Raw genomic sequence first — 22,510 nt, 5'->3', positions numbered from 1 at the left:
TAATCAATAAGAAGAGAAAGGGAGCGAGATGAGGCTGATATTGACCCCGGTTAAGATTGTGGCCAACCGGCCACAAATTCTGGTTGGATTGGTGGTTGATGTTATATTTACTTCGGAGAAACTGTAAGTACCCTGCATGATGAAATCTGCATGAATACCCTTTCCTACTGAGGTATCTCCAGAATGCTCAAGATATTTTGTTTGGACTGAAAGGTTAAAAGATTCGAATTGGGAGTATGTTTTAAACTACGGTTATCAAGAGGAATTCCGTTGATCACGCGGTAGCCCCTACTCTGGCGTTAATAAGATGTAATTTTTCTTAAAATCGGGACTCAGATTTCTCATGTGTTTGTAAATTTTCATTTCAAAACTTCTTGTAACACTTAGTTAAGCGTTATTCGGTGGATCACAGATGAAAATCGGTAAGCTGGAGTTGTTTGGTTAATGTCTATCTGATAATGTTTGGAAGCCATGTTTTAATCGTGACACGTGATTCGTTTCTTTGGGAACCGTTGTAAACAACATGGACTGCCTGTGTTGATAAAAACAGCTGATGGCTGTCGATTGTATCTTTGATCCGGTGTGAGGACTCGTATTGTACTCCGATTTTCTATCCTAAAATTGAAATACGTCTTCCTTTCCCATGTTTTAATTTATTGATGATTTTGTTCTATTTCGCCTAAAACTTGGTAACATTAATTTACCCTTCGGTTATTTCACTAAATTCATATCAGGAGTGTCGAGAAACAAGTCTCAGCTTACCGTTATTTAATTCACCGCAACTCAACTAATTTAATTGATTGATAATTTCGGTTTTCAAGGATTGTGATCATAAGGATTATTTCTTGTATTTTCAAGGGTCGACCCAAGTTACATTATCTTTTCTTTTAGTGTGATGATCATTTTCTTCATTTCCTTTAATCATCGTATTGTAAGCCCGAAGGTTATTACTGTCCTTTGATAACTGAAATCCTGATTCATTAAAGTTAGTTTAAATTTTTAAGTTGTCTTTTCCTTTTATCAGTACGTTCTCTTGGTTTTGATTACATAGCCTCTAGGACCGAGTGTTTGTTTGCACGCTTCCTCTTCTTAGGACTAAGTGGTAAGTAATTCATTTCAGTAGTTTCTTGGAAGGTCCTGTGTTGTCCAACCACTAACGATTGGGAAAGATTTTGGAGCCACCAAGGTAGAGTTGACGGTTATAATGTAGTGTTGTTACAAATATTAGCATAAGAATTGGAGATAGGAGGCAAAGAGGGGGTTTAACTTGGTGGCTCATGGGATTACACAAGAATAAGGGGTGGACCAGGAGGAAAGATAATACACCATGTATTCCATGCAGGAACAGGTCAGATGACATACACTTAGTAGGAGAGCATGTAGAAAAAGGGAAGCTAAGGAAAAAGTTCCTAAGTGATAACCAACAAGAAATGTGTAGAATTGGTAATAAACCAAAAGTTATTGCGTAACTCTCCAAAGAATGGAACATCAAGGGTAGACTGAATATATTCCCAAGTGCTGTGAAGAAATTATGCGAAAGAAAAGTGAGATCAGCATGTGGTGGTGAGGTAAGAAATGAGTATGTAAACACACACGTGGAAAGGAATTTAAATGGTAATGAGTACGGTCCTGAGACAGCAGAAAAGTCAATCCACTCAGCGGAAAGTGTGGTGTTGTCAGAGTTCGCTAGGAGTGGTATCGTAATACCAGACTAGCCAACTCAGGCAAGGAAGATATGGGTCAATGCCAGGTGTCACTTGCAGTAGCCATTTGCCTTAGTTTCCCTTTACCTCTTCATGTTACATAACCTAATCAAGATGCGTAACATTTCTTAGTCTTCTGGTTAGCACCAGGCTCCACCCAGCAGTTATCACTACTGGTAGGAGCTATTATTATTATTTGTTCAAAATCCTTATAGTATCATGAGTAGCCTCGCGATTCTATGGCAATCGCCGAATACAACAGGCTCCACCGGGCAGTGTTCACTGCGTGGAGGGCCCAATACACCTATCATAGCTTGTTCATTACTCATAACTGTATTATTGATTTAATTTGTTCACTACTAACAACACAGGGTCTAAGCTGGAGGAGAGGTCTGTATGGACTCTTTGGAAATAAATAAATAATAATCAAAGGGCATTTATCCGTGGCAACCACATCACATCAGCCGTCGTTCGCTTCAGAACACCTAGGCGATGACAACGGTCAATGTCCAACATATTAATCTCTATATCCAGTTTTTCTTTAATAGTTGAAATTATTTTAGTGTCCACGTTTTCACCAGGTGCTTCTGGGACGCCAAGCAAAATCAGACAGTTTGGCGGCTATATTGTTCCGCTTCGTCCATCCCTTTACTTTTCTCGTCCAGCTTTTCCTCTACTTTTTAAACATTGCTTTTTATGTCTTCCAGTTCATTGGACTTTCTCTTGAAACGCACAAAAGAATCAAGAACTTTTATTTGCCATTGACCATATAAAATGAAACAGGCTTCATCAACTGATAATAATTTAGTACTTAATATTACTAAGGCTAAATGAACATACAACTTTTATTAAAACTTAATACTAACATTATGCATTTCTAAGAATTCAGAGGTATTATAAAACGGATTTTCTATTAACCAATCGTACATTTTACTTTTACATTACTTAATATCAATCACTATTGATCTGCATTTAGGGCAGTCGCCCAGGTGGCAGATTCCCCATCTGTTGTTTTCCTAGCCTTTTCTTAAAAGATCACAAAGAAATTGGAAAATTATTGAACATCTCCCTTAGTAAGTTATTCCAATCCCCTTCCTATAAATGAATATTTACCCCAATTTGTCCTCTTGAATTCCAACTTTATGTTCATATTGTGATCTTTCCTACTTTTAAAGACACCACTCAAACTTATTCGTCTACTAATGTCCTCCCACGCCATCTCTCCACTGACAGCACGGAACATACCACTTAATTGAGCAGCTCGTCTCCTTTCTCCCAAGTCTTCCCAGCCCAAACTTTGCAACATTTTTGTAATGCTACACTTTTGTCGGAAATCACCCAGAAAAAATCAAGCTGCTTCTCTTTGGATTTTTCCCAGTTCTTGAATCAAGTAATATTGGTCAGGGTCCCATACACTGGAACCATACTCTAGTTGGGGTCTTACCAGAGACTTATATGCCCTCTCCTTTACATCCTTACTACAACCCCTAAATACTCTCATAACCATGTGCAGAGATCTGTACCCTTTATTAACAAACATATTTATGCGATTACCCCAATGAAGGTCTTTTCTTATATTAACACCTAGGTACTTACAATGATCCCCAAAAGGAAATTTCACCCCATCAATGCAGTAATTAAAACTGAGAGGACTCTTCCTATTTGTGAAACTCACAACCTGACTTTTAACCCCGTTTATCATCATACTATTGCCCATCGTCCATCTCACAACACTATCGAGGTCACCCTGCAGCCGCTCACAATCTTGTAACTTATTTATTACTCTGTACAGAATAACATCATCTGCAAACAGCCTTATCTCTGATTCCACTCCTTTACTCATATCATTGATATATATATATATAAGAAAATATAAAGGTCCAATAATACTGCCTTGAGGAATTCCCCTCTTAATTATTACAGCGTCACACAAAGCTTCGCCTACTCTAATTCTCTGAGTTCTATTTTCTAGAAATATAGCCACCCATTCAGTCACACTTTTTTCTAGTCCAATAGCACTCATTTTTGCCAGCAGTCTTCCATGATCTACCCTATCAAATGCTTTAGATAGGTCAATCGCAATGCAGTCCATTTGGCCTCCTGTTTCCAGGATATCTGCTATATCTTGCTGACATCCTACAAGCTGAGCTTCAGTGGAATAACCTTTCCTAAACCCAAACTGCCCTCTGTCAAACGAGTTATTAATTTCGCATACATGTCTAATAAAATCAGAAAGAATGCTTTCCCAAAGCTTACATGCAATGCATGTCAAACTGACTGGCCTGTAATTTTCAGCTTTATGTCTTATCACCCTTTCCTTTATACACAGGGGCTACTATAGCAACTCCCCATTCATTTGGTATACCTCCTTTAATTTAACCAAACAACAATCAAATAAGTATTCCAGATATGGTTCTATATCCCAACTCACTGCCTTTAGTATATCCCCAGAAATCTTATCAATTCCAGCTGCTTTTCTAGTTTTCAACTTTTGTATCTTACTGTAAATGTCATTGTTATCATAGGTAAATTTTAATACTTCATTAGTATTACTCACCTCCCCTATCTGGAAATTATCCTTGTAACCAACAATCTTTACATACTGCTGACTGAATACTTCTGCCTTTTGAAGATCCTCGCATACACACTCCCCTTGTTCATTAATGATTCCTAGAATGTCCTTTGAACCTGTTTCTGCCTTAAAGTACCTATAGATACCCTTCCATTTTTCACTAAAATTTGTATGACCACCAATTATGCTTGCCATCATGTTATCCCTAGCTGACTTCTTTGCTAGATTCAATTTCCTAGTAAGTTCCTTCAATTTATCTTTACTTCCATAACCATTTCTAACTATTTAGTTCCAACCTGCACCTCCTTCTTAGTCTCTTTACTTCTCTGTTATAATATAGTGGATCTTTACTATTCCATACCACCTTTAAAGGTACAAACCTATTTTCACATTCCTCAACAATTTATTTAAACCCATCCCAGAGTCTGTTTACATTTTTATTTACCATTTTCCAGCGATCATAGTTACTTTTTAAAATCTCCCTCATGCCTGTTTTATCAGCCATACGGTACTGCCTAATAGTCCTAATTATAATACCTTCCTTTCTTTCACATTTATTTTTAACTATGACAAAAACACCTTCGTGATCACTAATACCATCTATCACTTTGGTTTCTCTATAGAGCTCATCTGGTTTTATCAGCACCACATCCAAAATATTCTTTCCTCTAGTTGGTTCTATCACTTTCTGAATCAGCTGCCCTTCCCATATTAACTTATTTGCCGTTTGTTGTTCATGATTCCTGTCGTTCGCATTACCTTCCCAACTGACATTTGGTAAATTGAAATCACCTGCTACTATCACATTCCTTTCCATATCATTTCCAACATAGCTGATTATCTTATCAAATAATTGTGAATCAGCATCAGGGCTACCTTTTCCCGGTCTGTACACTCCAAAGACATCAAGTTGCCTATTATCTTTAGAGATGAGCCTTACACCGAGAATTTCATGTTTTTCATCCTTAACTTTTTCATAGCTTACAAATTCTTCTTTCACCAGAATGAATACTTCCCCTCCTACCATTCCTATCCTATCTCTACGATACACACTCCAGTTCCGTGAGAATATTTCTGCATCCATTATATCATTTCTCAGTCATGATTCAACTCCTATTACAATATCTGGTAAGTATATATCTATTAAATTAATTTGATTCGTTTGTTTACAATACTTCTGCAGTTGAGCACTAACATTTTTATGTCATCCCTACTTGATTTCCAGTTCTCTGTTCGCTTAACACCGCTCCCTAGGCCACTCCGTTTCCCTGAATGTACCTGCCTATAACCCTTCTAAACAAGTTTCCTAACTTATATGTACCACTGCGGTTTAAGTGAAAGCCATCTGAGCGCAGATCCCTGTCTCCTACCCACCCATTAGGATCTAGAAATCTCACCCCCAGTTTCCCACATACCCACTCTATAGTCTCATTTAAATCCCCAATCACCTTCCAGTCAGTATCCCTCCTACACAGTATTCCACTGATAACAATCTCTGCTTCCTTAAACTTATAGGAGTGGACCGAGCAGAATGTGGTAATTTATTAACTTAAGTGCCACATATGCAGTAAAAAAAATTTCATACAGGCCATTCCTTTTTTTACTATAGAGTACAAAATAGTGCATCTTATTACAGAAATGCACCCTTTAGTCATCTTGGGCCAAAATTGTAGTCATAACATTGTGCTGAAATTGTGGCGACACACTGGTCTCACGCTGCCACTGACACTACCTTCCAGCTGTATAGGCCGCGTGAGACCAATGTGTCACCACGTATCCTAGCACAGTTCTCATCTTCCTGACTTTGGTATACGTCTATCGCATTAGCTCATGAACTACTAAAGAATAAAACTCATATCTTTGAAACACTGAAATCTAATCGGAAGTATAATCCAACCGATGTTACTAAAAGGATGTTAGCAAGAGGAGAGACAATAGCCTGTGAAAGTAACACTGGTGTGGTTGTTCAGAAATGGCATTATAAAAGGGACGTGGTAATTTTGGCAACCAAATACACTGGTAAGACGGTCGCTATTCAGAGGAGGGATGGTGAAGTGCAAAAACCACAGAGTTCTATATAGTGTAACAAATGCAGACCATACATTGATTTATCAGATCATAAAAAGAGCTGTAGTACTTCCCTGAGATGGGGAGTAAAATGGCACAGAAAAATAGCTGTAGAGATATTGATTGGCACAAGTATAGTAAATGCCATGGGAACAAGAGTATATCTGTTACCCAGTTCAAAGAGGACATCGTTGAACAGTTAACAGGTACCGGTATCAAAGATCTTCACATTTCCCCACAAGTACCAAAAAACAGGTATTACCCCACCAACTGGAGGATGTAGGCCGGCAGGGAAGACGGAGATGCAGTAAGTGTTATGAAGAGATCCATCTGGAATCAGGAAGGCAATGTGCCATGAGGAAAACTCCACAGTCCAAGTTCAAACGCCCAGCCTGTGAAAATTTCTTCTGTTTGGATTGTTTTTTCAAAGTGCACAGATTCGTAGTGTGATGAAAATGATGAAATGTCGTATGGCTTTTAGTGCCGGGATATCCCAGGACGGGTTTGGCTCACCAGGTGCAGGTCTTTCTAGACACCCGTAGGCGACCTGCGCGTCATGGTAGTGTGATTGTAATTGTGAAACACAGTTTGAATTATATTTCTTCAGAAAGTCTCATTTGTTATACTTTGAATTCAGATGCAAAAAGTGTATCAATTTTTGGTGTGATTGCGAATGAGACAAAGTTACAAATATTTGTTTCTAGAAAGTTCATGTAATTTTTATGTCCTATGCTTTCAATTCGTCTGCAGACCTTGATATGAGACAAACAATGAGTACACTATACAGTACAATCTTTTGTTATTTGTACACATGACACGATCTGAAAACAATAAATAATGTGATCATTATTTATTTATTGTGTTTTATATATCACAGTGACGTACAGGCTATGTGGTGCCACATCGGACTTGCAAATGATCAAGCCAAGAATAGATCATTGACGTACTGACTACCTACTTTCATTTAACATACTTTTACATGTCAAGTGTTATCTCAGAATGGCACCACGGAGCCTGAGACTTGGATAGTGCGCGCGAGTCCACAGCGGACTCACGCGGCATTCAAGGTGTTAAATAACCTTAAAAAACTGATTTTATGTGAGTGAGAAGTTTATGACAGCCTGTGAATTGGGATGTCAATATCTGCTTTGCCCCGAACATAATGAAGGTGAATGTTTTCCCTAGTAATGAATTCATTTATGTTGTTTATAATGTCAAAGATATATAAACATACAAGCTTAATTTCGGGCTTTTCATGATTTGCAGGTTTCCGATATTGAACTGAGAAACACAGTCCAGGTTAACATCTTCAGGACACATTTGTACGTTTCCACCTTATCAGGTTACACGCAACAGCACAGCCAAGCATAGTAAACATTCTCGTACAAGAAATACATTTTTAGAGGATGGCACATTTTAGTACATAGAATTATAAATGAACGCAAGCACAATGAGGTTTTGGTGCAATTTAGTTTTATTAATGTAATATAAGTTTGAACCGAACAATTTAGTGTCTTAACACCAAAAAATTGGAATGTATAAAGTTTTAGCTCAGTCAGTATATTTGACCTTGAAGGCCAGTGCTATTAAACTGACACACAAGGTGTTAAAAATAAAAGGAATAATTTAAGCAATACCAAGTAAACAAGAAACAACATCGAACGCAGTACCCCACAAACCTTATTTCTGTTTCTTCAGATTATTTTTAATTGTGACATTTGACTCACAAGTTTGTGAACTTGTAGAAATATGAGACAATAACTTTGTATTTTATCTAAATATATATTTTAATATAAGGTCTACAGGAGTTAGTTGTACAAAAATGTTGATATATATTTTATATTAATTGCCAGTTTTTCATGACTTTCTTGCAGCTGATGATGACGCTAAAGAAACGCCGAAACTAGTACTACTAAATAAAGTTAATATGTTGCAATATATTCGGGCAAGATTGTTTTGTATTGAATAGGTGGAAAAACTAAAAACTTTATAAGTATTTGTGATCTTGGTTCAATATGGATAAAATAAAAGATGAAATTTCCTATGCTAAATGGATTGGACGTGGCGAAAGTAATGGAGCAGGGAAAGTGGAAGGACAGAAAGGAGTGGAGGAGGCTTGTTAACCACACCTGGGTGACTGGAGTGGGACGATGATGATGATGCTGAATTTCAAATACAGATAATTCATAATTCGAAGAACAATGTCGGTCCTTAATGCCGAAATTCAGACTTTTAAATTCATAACTGCATTTTTTTTTTTTTTTGCTAGGGGCTTTACGTCGCACCGACACAGATAGGTCTTATGGCGACGATGGGATAGGAAAGGCCTAGGAGTTGGAAGGAAGCGACCGTGGTCTTAATTAAGGTACAGCCCCAGCATTTGCCTGGTGTGAAAATGGGAAACCACGGAAAACCATCTTCAGGGCTGCCGATAGTGGGATTCGAACCTACTACCTCCCGGATGCAAGCTCACAGCCGCGCGCCTCTACGCGCACGGCCAACTCGCCCGCAATTTACATTTTAAAAAAGGTAGGATTTTTCAGAGTAATTTTTTTTTCAAAAATAATCCGCGTCATTATAGAATGCGTCTTCTGGAACCTGCTGGGGACGTTTTCCGTACTTTCACTCACTTCGGTGCATCTACAGTGTGCTTCATATCTGTTAAGTTCGAGTTAAATCGTAATTTTTTTGTATTCAGCGTTTTAAGGAATGCCACATTATCACATAGCAGGCAGTGTGCGGAAGAAGTAGAATCCGCGAACACTGGCGATGCCGACAGTTGGCAAAAAAGCATGCATATAATCAGTTCGTACGCATCGAACAATATTGTCAATGCCAATGAAACTGCATTCTTCTTTCTTTTAATGCTGAAACCGAAGGAGAGAAGTGCTAGCCGGAAAATCAAACAAGGGTGGGGGTCATTGTACTGTGGTGCACTGCACATAGAAGCGAGAGACATCCTTTCCTCGTCATAGGAAAGCTCGAAAAGCTACGATGTTTTAAAGGCACCGGGCACTTTCCGCGCAAGTACAAGGCATCTAAAAAGTGCAAACAGTACAGTAAACCAAAAAATAAAGCATTTGCACAAAGGAGCCAGCATAATTTGTCCTTCTCTGAATCGTGTGTGTTTTTCTTTTGTTGCGTAAGGTTATGTTTGCCAGTGATTTATCCAAGTGCATTATTTGAATAATGTAAATGCACCTTGTTGGATACTTTCCGGAAATAGAAGGCATCTAAAAAATGCAAACAGAACAGTAAACCAAAAAATAAAGCATTTACACAAAGGAGCCAGCATAATTTGTCCTCGTATTTGAATCATATGTGTTTTTCTTTCATTGCGTAAGATTATGTTTGCCAGTGATTAATCTAAGTGCATTATTTGAATAACGTAAATGCACTTTGTTGAATACTTTTCGAAAATAGCTTTTTCCATGGCATTTGAAAGGTTTAAACTGTGAATCAAGGTGATTGCATGCATTGATGGATCTTAGAATACTTTGTAACGCAGCAATTATGAGAAGAATTACGAGAGAAATACTATAGTGGAAAATCGTGCAAGGATAGAGCCACTGTACTGTGTTGTAAACTTCTAATGCAGACGGAAGCGAGAGAGTTTCTCCCCTTGTCATAAGAAAGTTCGATAAGCCATGATGTTTTAAGGGCATTGGGTAGTTTCCAGGCAAGTACAGCACATCTAAAATGCATACAGTACAGTAATCCAATGAATAAAGGACTTGCACAGTGAAGCCAGCATAGATTTCTTCTCGTCTTTGAATCATGCTTTTCTTTATTTCGAGGTGTAAAGTTATGTTTGTCAGTGATTTATCCACGTGTGTTATTTGAATACTGTAAATGCGCCTGGTTGCATACACTTTGGAAATAGTTTTTTATATGGCATTTGAAAGGTATAAACTGTGTATCAAGGTTAACTGCATGCAGTAACGGGTCTTAAGAATATTTTGTGACACAGCAAGGGTTGGCATTTCTGAACTACGTGTTGGCGGTTAATTCAAAATCATGTAATTCGAAGTCCGATTTTTGCGTCCCAATGACTTTGAATTAACAAGGTTTTACTATACATCGTTATCGTTGTTAACTTACTGTTGATACATAATATTGTTGTTTATCTCAATTGTTATCTTCTTCTTCTTTTATGACCGCATAGTATCACTTTAGTCGGGCCATCGTTCAGGTCTCTTTGAAGGACTGTTAGGGGTTTGCGGTCCTCCCAGTACTTCTTCAGGGAGGTTTGTATTCTTGAGTTTTGTATTCAATTTGGTCTTACCTGTGGTGTGTTTTGATGTAAGGCCTATTTCCATCAGATCCTTTCTTACTTCTCTGATCCATTTACATCCTGTTGTAGTATTTTATGAGACGAGATTGTGTTGTACATCCTCATGATATGTCATGATATGTTATCTTATTATACTTATTTAAATATGTTATATTGTTAATGTAAAATGGCCCTCTATCAGATGTATCTAATAAATAAATAAATAAATAAATAAATAAATAAATAAATAAATAAATAAATAAATAAATAAATAAATAAATAAATAAATAAATAAATAAATAAATAAATAAATAAATAAATAAAGTTTAGAAGACAACTCTTGGAGAGTTTTGCCATTAAAACAGGGGTGAGACAAGCAGATGGCAACTCATGCATATTATTCAATTGTGTTCTGGAAAAGATCATTAGAGTGTGGATGAGATTCTTTCCAGAGAACACTGGATTACGGATGGGGATTAAAGCCGACAACCTAAGGATAACATGCCTAGCCTTTGCAGACGATCTGACTTTATTGGCAAATGGCATACAGGAGGCTACTACTCAGCTCCAAACACTGCACTCAATAGAAGCTAAAACGGGTCTTTTGATCAACATAGGAAAGACCAAGTTTGTTACTAACATCAAAGATGCCCCTGGAATGATGACAGTCAGTGATAATATCTACATCAAGAGAGTCAAAAGTGTAAAGTACCTTGGGGAATGGTTCTCAGAGGACCTCAGCGAAACAATGGCTCTTGAACACAGGAGACTCAAACTAGATAAGGCTTACCATGCCTGTAGAAAACTATATGCTTCAAAAAATCTGTCAAATCTCAAACTAAGACACTACAATGCAGTAATCAGACCTTCAGTCCTCTATGCAGCAGAGTGTCTATATTTAACTAAGAAGACACCACTAAGAGCCCTCGAGGTACAAGAAAGAAAGTTCCTGAGATGGATAGTGGGACCAAGAATTTTACCAGATGGAAGCCGATGGTATCAACCAAATCGTGAGCTATATAAACACCAAGAAAATCTCATAGATGCCATCAGAAGGTGACTGGCTTTTTACGGATACTTATCCAGAATGGACTCAAATAGGTTATCCCATAGGATTTTTAAGGCTGCTAACAAGGGCAAAGCTACTGGATTCGTGTGAATGAAGCAAGTGCAGAAGGACTTTTCGGAACTCCTTATAAATCAAAATGACATAGCTGATCGGAGTAACTATCATACAACTCTTAAAACTAAATTCTTTGTAACATCCCTCACAGAAGTTACCCACAGACCAAAAGACAAGACCAGGAAATGGGCTGAGGAACGTAAGATTGAATTTAGCCGGAAAATGAAGGGCTACCGGGCCATCAGAAAAGCTCGAGGTAACAACAAGAAAACAGCTGCCAAACCAACCGCTAAGAACACCAATTGTGGCAAACAATGACAATAACATCAAGAAAGAGCTAAAACACAAGCACCGTGGTCCATAGATGGCCCTAACGAAATTTAAAAAATTTACATAAATAAATACATTATATGATAAACATATGTTATTTGAATTACATACTTTCCCAAACTCTCTCAATGTAATAAAATAAAAATTAATGAGATGTCCTACTTTTCTTCGAGCTCTATACAGTCGACTGAGTGCAATGGTTGCTTATCCAATGAACTATGTCTATGTCCACATGCACATGCAAAGCCAAGATTCTCCACCTATTTTTTTTTTTTAATACCAGGATTAAACTTTCATGAAAAGAAGCATAAATCATTTCAAGGGGTTAGCAAATTTCTTGCTTTTATCCTACGGAAAAATGACAAGAAAAGAACAATAACCGCCCTGAAGGTAACTGCATAAGAATTTCTCAATTTGTGTATAGGTAGGCTATGTATATAACAATAGAATTCCTTGGATAACTTAACTCTAGAATTTCTACCAACACTTCTCAGAATATGTCTGTCATTACGTGGGAAAATATGATACAACTATTCCAACAACTATTACCACCAGGAATAATAATAATAATAATAATAATAATAATAATAATAATAATAATAATAATAATAATAATAATAATAACAATACAAAGATTAAGAAGAGGAAGAAGAAGAAAACTCACATTTTCTGTTTCACTCATGTCAACACCCAAGTTGGTCATCTCTTCGCGGAGGCGTTTTGTAGTCCTGCCACGTACTTTTGCAGCAGATGTGCGTGGCAGTACTGGTTTAGTAGAGTTCTTCTGGATTGAAGCCTCTTGCTTCATAAGAATCTTCTTGTCACGAATTTGTCGAGCTAATTGACGTACTTCACGCAAGGTCTCGTCCATCTCCATTTTCGGCACAGCATACATACCCGTAGATTCACGGAGTTCTTCTTCACGTTCTAGTTCCTCAAGTTTCTGAAACATCACAACCCTTGGAAATAAAATCCCTTTTCATTTTCAGAATATAACACTATATACTGAAATTTTGTCTCCAAGTAACTCTTCAAGGTTGATAATTTTAGTAATTTACAACCTGCACCATAAATGTGGTTCAAATTTTTTTTATTTATTTATTTTTTATTATTTAATTTTTTTATTTTTTTTTGCTAGTGGCTTTATGTCACACCGACACAGATAGGTCTTATGGCAATGATGGGATAGGAAAGGCCTAGGAGTTGTAAAGAAGCTGCCATGGCTTCTGGTAGTTAAAGTGTATAGCACAAGACTCTCAAGATTCATCTTGTCAGAAACATTAGACTCATGTTTTTAACTCATCATTCTGTCTCATTTTCTCGATCAATAGTGTTAAGGTTTTATGTGGGTGTATAATTTTTTGTATAACATGTTCTTTTACCTTTTTACAAGATTGGCTGATGATGACACTTGCCCAGTGTCAAAACCGGTTCCAAAATAAAAGTGTTGTGTTTTAATTAGAGCAACAAACTGCTTTGTATTGAAAAGGTGGACACCTTAAATTAGTCTTTATCATTCTTATTCTCATCTCAATATGGACCCATTATGAAGTTTTAAACTTAAAAAAAAGATAATAGGGCTGTCAAGAAGATCTACAAAGGAAATTCAGGTGGTAGAAGACGGAAAGATGGAAAATGGCTGGATGGAAATAAGAAGATGGGAGGAGGCGTGCAGATGATCTTGAAGACTGGGCTACAATCATCAGAGAGGCCACAAGGCCCTAAAGGGCTGTAGCGCTGAGGAGTAAGTAAGTTGAGAAATAGTAAAGTCCACCCTGTTGTTCCATAAACATTCTAAAAACTTGCCTCCAACTTCTGTGTTATGTTTCCTGCAATTCAATATCTAATGAGCAAGCTGGACTTGGACTGGCTTAACTCTTAAAATTTTTAAATACTGCCCTTGGTGGGATTTTGGCAACCTGCTTGTGTTCAACATTTTCTAAATCATTCTTCTCTTACTAGCCTGTTTTAAATGGGAACCAATAAGTGCTTTAGTACCGTATCTAAGAAACTTAATTGTAATTTATATTGAAGGTTTATAATTTTATTAGCCCTTTATCTCTCACTACAGACAGGCTAATTTCCCTATCATAGGAAGTTCAGTATTTTTGATAATTCATTAAACTTTATATTTAATTAATTGAATTAATTGCCCACTTTGGTAATTATGTGCAGATTTCCATACTTTATTGTCTATCAAATTTTTCTTGAACCAATTAATCTACTTCTATGGATTATTTAGTTCTTTTTTCGGGTTGAACCATGTTGCTGTTTTCTGTACATTCCGTACACTTCTAAGATACTTCTACGGAGGTAATGAAAGGCCCGTGGGCATAAACAAATATTCCCCTTCTATACTCTAATAGTTTATATGTTCTTTTCTGGGCTTTAGGTGACCCTTTGTATTGATGTATTCATATTATCACCGTTTTTTTTCTATGATGTACTTATTTGCAAATGGACTTCCTTGCCTTATAATATGTTCTCTAAAGACTAAACAATTTTGGCATAATTCATTAGATATTGTGACAACAGTCCAGTCTTTCTGGAAATTCCATGTTCTTGGTATTATACTATTTCATTGTAAATGGTTTAAAGGCATATTTTCTTAAGACGTTTAACTCTGTCGGGTCATTAAATCCCTTTAATGAGAGTATCTGATGTACTATTGGCAAAAACGACACAAAGAACCTGATTACTCTTTGTATTAGGAAATTTATTCATTCATTAATTTATAACACTATAATGCAAATAAACATAAATTTTCAGCCATGAGCATATATATGAGGGAAACTGGACACACATACACAACCATAGAACAAGATTTAACAATTCTAAAGAATATAAGAAAAGGCAAATTAATGAACGAATATGAAGACATCTACATTTTTATAGACCAGAAGTTTAATACCTCAATTTAAATGAGACAGTAGATACCAAAAACCCTCTATATGATCAAATCCCACAAATATTAAAAATATTAAAAATAAAAGTAAGTACTTGCTCTACCCACAAAAAAAAAAAAACCTCAGATAACAACCAATACATCGTCTGCCGACCTTTCCCCAACCATCCCCCTCCGCACACCACACACAGATACAATACAAGGCACACAGGGTCAGCTACAGCCAGTTGAACTGACAGGGTCACTAAGGCAAGCCAGCCGCAAGAGAGACAAGGGGGTAAGTAAGAGCTAGCTCGATTCCCTGTTTACACTTCAATTAACACACACTCCATTACCGAGACATACATTTTTTCTCGTTACAGATTCTATCAACTAACATCAATCTTCAAACTGAAGCTACAAGATTCAAACATTTTGTCGTTAACTTTGAGAGTCCCCTATTCGAACCTCTATAGTGACAAGCTGCACGTTATTCCACAATTTTAGGAACACAGGCAACATTCCAATAGACCTGACAATATTTCACAAATAATCTTACTAAAGTGAAGTCATAAGGTGACACCCAGATTCAATAACATTGCTAATGGGAACACGACAATTGTGACATTCACGATTATGTATTCAATCTCTTAAAAATAACACACACCTTGGGATATTAAAGACTGCATAATTAAACCAGCCAATGTCTTTTAAAAAGATATGAACAGAGCAACTTGGTTTTATTTAATGTTTATCAAGTGAAGCCGATTCCTGCTCGTGGTGCCCCTGCTAAGGTAGTTGGAATTAAATTTCCATTACTGAAATGAATATCAGCATTCCAGAAGCACTAAACTAAAGATATACAGATTCAATCATGGGACCTAATAAACGGTTCTTTTCAGAACCTACTCTGACTGTAATATCAGTGAACATCGAAGGCTTGTCATCACCGAAACAACAATTGCTATATGAACTATGCCAAGAACAGAAATGCGATGTTTTATGCATTCAGGAAACTCATAAAGATAACCATCAGAATAGGGATGTAGGCAGAGAAAGCTCACGCCAGATAGCGCTCGTGTACTACTGGTTAAGCGCAAGGCGATCGTCTTATGTTTCTCCTTGTCACCTGCGAGTAATATATAGAATGTGACCGAGTTTTCTGAGCTAAAGCCGATTGTATCTTCTCTAATTTTACTCCAAGATTATATTAATTAATTGTATAGGTATATCCCCTAGTATATTACGGACGATTTTCAGCGTTTAAGCCTTAAACAGCTGCAATATGAGCTACGGACCAGAAACGCTAAAACTAGCGGGAGGAAGGAAGAGTTAGTATAACGGTAATTAGAAAATTCTAACACGCTTTATTATCCTAATAATGAACAGGAGTCAGCATGCCTTTGAGTACTGCGCATTGATGAATATATGAACTGTACATCCACAAGACTTAAATCATAAACAGATATTTAAACACGCACTTGCTCCCCTTTGCTTATAAACTTCGATTCATGTATTTTTTTTTTTTTTTTTTTAAGGTTGATGGCTTACATGAAATTGTAGATACAGCCTTTGTCCACCACCAAAAGCATGTGAATATCCTTGAGTTTCGTATGAAAATCGGAAACAGATGGAGCACCTGTTTCCAACTACAAATCATTGTGTTATGCTGGATACAGACTTTTCAGTGAAAAGTTTGTTTTGTTTATAAAAGGTTAATTTCAGTCGGGTGAAATTCTAAAATGCAGTGCTGTGAAATACGAGTACACAAAACATAAAACCTATAATGTGAAGCTTATTTTAGGAGTACCTGGAGACATTATAGGAGTGAATGTGAACGTTTTGCTGGAGCAGGCCCCAAGGCATGTTAAGCACATTGCTGCTGTAAGCTACGCATTAGAGCACTTCCCCAAGACTGGTATTATTCAGTGTTCAAAAACATGCAGCCAAAATTTATAAACTTTTCAGCATCCCCCTACCAAACGGTTGAGGCCAGTTAGCCCTAAGACAGTGGAATGTTTGCCCTTGGAACAAGTTTTGCTATTATAATCTCAGTTGCACCAGTTATAACTCTAGTCGAGGGGTATTTCTGTCTGAAAGCAAGGGGGCTGTTTTCAAGGGCATTTTCTCTACCAGGCCAAATGTTCAATTCTTTAAATTGGCAGTACATGAAATTGATCCAAACATTAAATATTCTCCCAGCAGTAGTTTTATGGATTCCAAAGTTAAGGCCTAGTTCTTTGTCAGATTTGTTGGTCCTTAGCTTCATAACTGTCAAGAAGAAACACAGTCTGGGTTCAAGAGGGAATATTTGTAAATTGTATCTGTTTTTCTCCAGAAAAGCAAACACCAAATTACAATGTTGGACGTCTACAAATCCTGTATAAAGCAATATGGCATCAGGATTACGCATTGTTTGCTCAACAACCAAATTACCTGTAGTATTTTTTGAGTGCTGATGTCTGAAAATGAGAGCCACAAAAATGTAACATTCACTTCTTTCGGTATATTCACGATTTCTTCCCGTACTTCAAAGGAGGTGGTTTCTGCATATTCCGATATTGTAGGCTTATCATGGTAATCCGGCAATTTTCTGGTGTATGGCCTCTTCCTTGTTTTTGTTCTGTTCGTGGTCCACGGAAAAAGCGATGGAACAGCGCCCAGTTTTAATCTTGATCTCTCACCTTTAAATACAAACGCATAAATTCGGTGGTTGTTATCAAAATGCCTAATCAGTTTGTAGGTAGAAAATAGGAATTATATCCCTTCGTAAATCGCACTTACCCAACAAAGTTTTCATGAAGTCACCGGGTTGAAAATAATGGGGACACACTTTAATATTTCGGTCAGATTCTTCTCACCGAAATTCTTCCTTCTAATAGCATGTAACCATTTCTTCCTCATTTCTTTATTTTGTGGAAACTGGTGAAACGAAAATGAGCTTCCCCGATTTTTCAAAGAGGAACACTGCAATAGCTCGGCATAGTCACGAAAATAACAATTTAAGCAACTTAAATTCGTGGATATTTAGCGGCATGAGTACACAGAAGACAAATGAAGAGCGCATTGCGCTTACCAAGTACAACAGCAGTGCGCTCTATTAGTGCTAGTTCTATACATCCCTACTGACCATGTATACCAGGCCTGTAGTTAGTTGCAGAAATACCACACCCTAAACATGGTAGTGCCGTTTTTGTCAAACCAGAGATCCAAGTTGAGAGTGTCCACTGTACAGTCAACCACAACATTGAGATAATCTCCCTAGAACTCAGCAATTGTGTAATCACCTCCGTCTATAAGCCTCCTTCAGAAAGATTCTCCTTTGCCCCACCTAAAAATTTCTATTCAGAGAAGACATCTGTGGTAATAGGAGATTTCAACAGTCACAGCCATGTGTGGTGATACACACATGAAGATGAAAACGGAGAAGTTGTTCTTTCCTGGGCTGAAAGTAACCACCTCTCTCTCATCCATGACAGGAAACTACCTCCATCCTTCAATTGTGGAAGATGGTAACGAGGATTTAATCCAGACCTCCTCTTCGTAAGCGAGAGTACAGCACAACATTGTCATAAATCTGTGTGCTCACCGATCCCCAAAACACAACACAGACCAATAATGTGTCAGCTACTTCCTGTAATAAGACCACAAGAAACTCGCTTCAGGCGACGATACAACTTTAGAAAGGCTAATTGGTCTAAGTTTTCCGAAATGTTGGATGAGAAAGTTCGGACTATCCCAGCTGTACCTGAAGAATATGAACGTTTTATTGATGTTGTGAATCTATGCTCTCGGACATGTATTCCAAGAGGCTGTGGGACAAATTATCTCCAAGGGGTAACTGCAGAGACAGCAGTATTACTAGATGAATATTACAAATCATACAACGAAAACTCATTTAGTGAGGAAACCTCCAACGTTGCAAGGCGTATTCTCTCTTCAATCTCTGAGGCAAAGAGAGACCAATGGGAGAAACTGATGGCAGACTGTGATATGAGTAGAAGCAGCCAAGGGGCTTGGAGATTGCTAAGGCGCCTAAATAATAACTGTTCTCAAACAAGTACACACGCAAATGTCAAAGCTGAGGAAATTGCACACCAGCTCATCAACAACGGAAAAACTACTAAAACCATCAAGACTAGTAAGAAGAGATTTGAGAGAAAACCTGATCAAGAAACCAGCATTCTATATCAACCTTTCACTCAAGCTGAGCTTGATTATGCATTGAGCAAAACCAAGAATGGTAAAGCTGCTGGCCTTGACGACGTAAGAGTTGAGCAAATTAAGAACTTCGGTCCAGCCACAAAGCACTGGCTAATAGAGCTGATGAACAACTGCATCCAATCATGCAAGATCCCAAAATTATGGAGGAAAGCCAGAGTTATAGCTATTCGTAAGCCAGGTAAGGATCCAAATGATCCAAAGAGTTATCGGCCTATCTCGCTCCTTTGTCATCTGTACAAGATCCTTGAAAGACTCATACTACATAGGCTAACGGAGAAGTTAGAGGCAATCTTCATACCACAGCAAGCTGGATTCAGAACTGGGAAGAGCTGTACATCTCAAGCGTTGAAGCTAACGCAGCATATCGAAGATGGTTTCGAAAGGAAACAGATCACTAGAGCTGTATTTGTCGACCTTATAGCTGCATATGATACCGTCAACCATAGAAGACTCCTTATGAAACTATACAATGCTACTAATGACTACCAGCTTACATGTTTCATTAGGAACCTCCTATAAAATAGAAGATTTTTTGTTGAATTTCAGGAGAAAAGAAGCAGGTGGAGATCACAGAGGAATGGATTACCTCAGGGAAGTGTGCTCTCTCCGTCATTGTTCAACATCTACACCAATGACCAGCCGCTACCCTAAGGAACACAGAGCTTTATCTATGCAGATGACTGTGCCATTACCACTCAAGACACCTGATTTGACGCTATTGAGCAGAAATTATCTAATGCACTTTCAGTGCTGTCTGCTTATTACAAGGAGAATTTTCTGAGACCGAACCCCAGTAAAACTCAGACTTGTGCCTTCCACCTCAAAAATAAAATGGTAAACAAAACTCTCGAAATCACTTGGGAAGGAACCACATTAGAACATTGCATCACACCAAAATATCTTGGAGTTACCCTTGATCGCGCTCTCACTTACCAGAAACACTGCTCGAAACCAAGCAAAAAGTGGCAGCCAGAAATAATATTATAAGGAAGATAATGGGTACTACCTGGGGAGGGGCACATCCCAATACCATGAGAAACTCTTCCATTGATCTATGTTACTCTGCAGCGGAATATGCATCCCCAGTATGGTACAAGTCAAGTGACGCCAGGAAGATAGATGTTGCTCTAAACGATACCTGTTGCATCATTACCGGCTGTCTAAAACCTACTCCGTTGAACAAATTGTATAGTCTTGCTGGTATTGCCCTTCCTGATATCCATCGAGAGGTTGCAGCAAAAAACGAGAGGAAGAAGGCGGAAACATCTGAAGCTCTTAATACGTAGACTTTCACGACCACTAAATGACATTATGATAATTATTTGGGGATATTAGGTTGTGTAATAATAAATAAATACCAGCTGACGCGTTTTAATCCTGTGACCAGGATCGTCTTCAGAGCAACAACAAAGCAAAATGGCTACGGTCTCTCCATAGTAACGAGACTCAAGATAGAGAGACCCTGTTAGAAATATAGTTCATTCCAGGGCCTCCAGAGTCACGGAGAAAGATGTTGACGAGTTAACTATGGAGGGTAGCCATGATCTACTAAGTATATAGCTGTCACCATTGTTAAAATTATTCGGGCGTTTAGCTCACCCTCTGCATGGATACAGGCCAGTTACTCCAAGACTCAAATCAAGGAAAAGTTTCCTCAGAACAACAGAGGCTCTTAATGGGACACCTCAGCAATCCCGAATTGATATGTGGCGCGCAAGCTGCACTTGCTCCGAAGAATGGTTGACACCAAGTGAAGAATTACCACCGGGTCACATGGAGAAATGGAATACTTGGAGATCACTGAACAGATTACGGGCAGGCATGACAAGATGTAAAAGTAACCTGTAGAAGTGGGGTTTTAACATCGAGTCATCATTGTGCGAGTGTGGTGCAATCCAGACGACGTCTCATTTGTTGCAGTGTAGTAAGTGCCCTAAAACATGCACAGTACAAGATCTACTTCGGGCAACAGAAAATGCACTGGATGTTGCCAATTTCTGGGCATAAGTAGTATAGACTTTTTCTTATAAGTGTGACTTTGTATATACTGTATATAATTGAGTAAGAGTATATATGTATTTATAGTATTAATGCTTCTGATACGAATAAATAAATTGTGACTTCAAGATAACGTAATCACTCAACCAAGGAATAATACTCCATTTGGACAGTAAAGACTGCACAATCAAACCAGCCAATGTTTTTAATAAAATCATAGCAATTTGGTTTTAATTAATGCTTACTTTTTAATAGAATAATTGTACTTATTATCATTGTTTTGGCACATTTCACCAGCCAGAATAATAAAAAAATAACTAATGTCTACATAAATCATTATCTATACGTAACATACCGTATAATCCCGAATACCACCCGCTACCGAATAAGACCCGCACCCTAAATTTAAGACTGCAAAATATGGAAGGAAAAAAAAAATCAAATAACTTACATATCTACTTAATTTTCTTCAAATATACCACAAATATAAATTCAAACAGCTTACAATTAATAAAATCATCACAAAAGTTGTAAATAAAATCGGCTCAATACTCAGATCATTCACAATTCACATTCACAATGTGAAGTTTCACCATAGGAACTTCCACAAATAGTTGTCCTCACTACCGTCCACTGAATTTGAAATTCAACATTTCTTATAAAGCTTTCGGACACTAGATCGTTGGGAATGCACACCCATGCAGTCTTTATCCAGCTGCATATTAGTCCTACTTCAGGTCTCTTCACTCGTCCGGTTGGTGTTAACATGTGATCACCATCAGACATCAATTCGGTGTACAACTGTTTCATTGCAGTTGTGAAAGACCAGCTCATGCACACATCCAACGGTTGTAGAATAGAAGCGAGTCCTCCGGAAATTATCGCAAGATCGCTTTTTCCTTTCCTCATCATATCTTCTACGGTGTCAGTTGTATGTTCTTGGTAACCGTCCAACACAAGCATGTTTCGTTTTTGTAACAAAGCTCCTGGGCGATGTTGCCAAACGCACTTCACCCAATCCTCAACTAACGCACTGTCCATCCAGCTGGACTCACGTGTTCTAACAATAACACTGGACGGCATGTTTCCTTTCGAAAGGGTTTTCCTTCTCAGAACCACATATGGAGGGAGTTTGGTTCCATCCGCTAATACGCACAACATTACCATGCATCGTTGCTTTTTGTTACCACCTGTTCTGATGGTTAAACTTTTAGAACCCTTCGTATCCACTGTATTTTCCAACTGCATTTCAAAATAGACAGGTGTCTGGTCAGCATTCCAATTTGTGACAGCAAATAAGAATTTTGCTTCCTCAAATGAAATATGTGACGCTGAA

The 22,510-nt window shown here is 37.8% G+C and overlaps 1 protein-coding gene across 1 annotated transcript in view; it reads right to left on the bottom strand.

The window, feature by feature from the left end:
* Non1 (nucleolar GTP-binding protein 1) overlaps positions 1-22,510 on the bottom strand; it is a 178,992-nt gene that overhangs the window by 29,618 nt on the left and 126,864 nt on the right. The window contains exon 11 of the mRNA XM_067147951.2: positions 12,733-13,011. Within this exon, the coding sequence (XP_067004052.2) occupies positions 12,733-13,011 (279 nt within the window). The remainder of the gene's footprint in view (positions 1-12,732; positions 13,012-22,510) is intronic.

Source organism: Anabrus simplex, chromosome 5 (genome assembly GCF_040414725.1).
Source record: "Anabrus simplex isolate iqAnaSimp1 chromosome 5, ASM4041472v1, whole genome shotgun sequence".
Classification (NCBI taxonomy): domain Eukaryota; kingdom Metazoa; phylum Arthropoda; class Insecta; order Orthoptera; family Tettigoniidae; genus Anabrus; species Anabrus simplex.
Note: the sequence above shows the minus strand (reverse complement) of the source record. Positions and strands in the feature narration are given on the sequence as shown.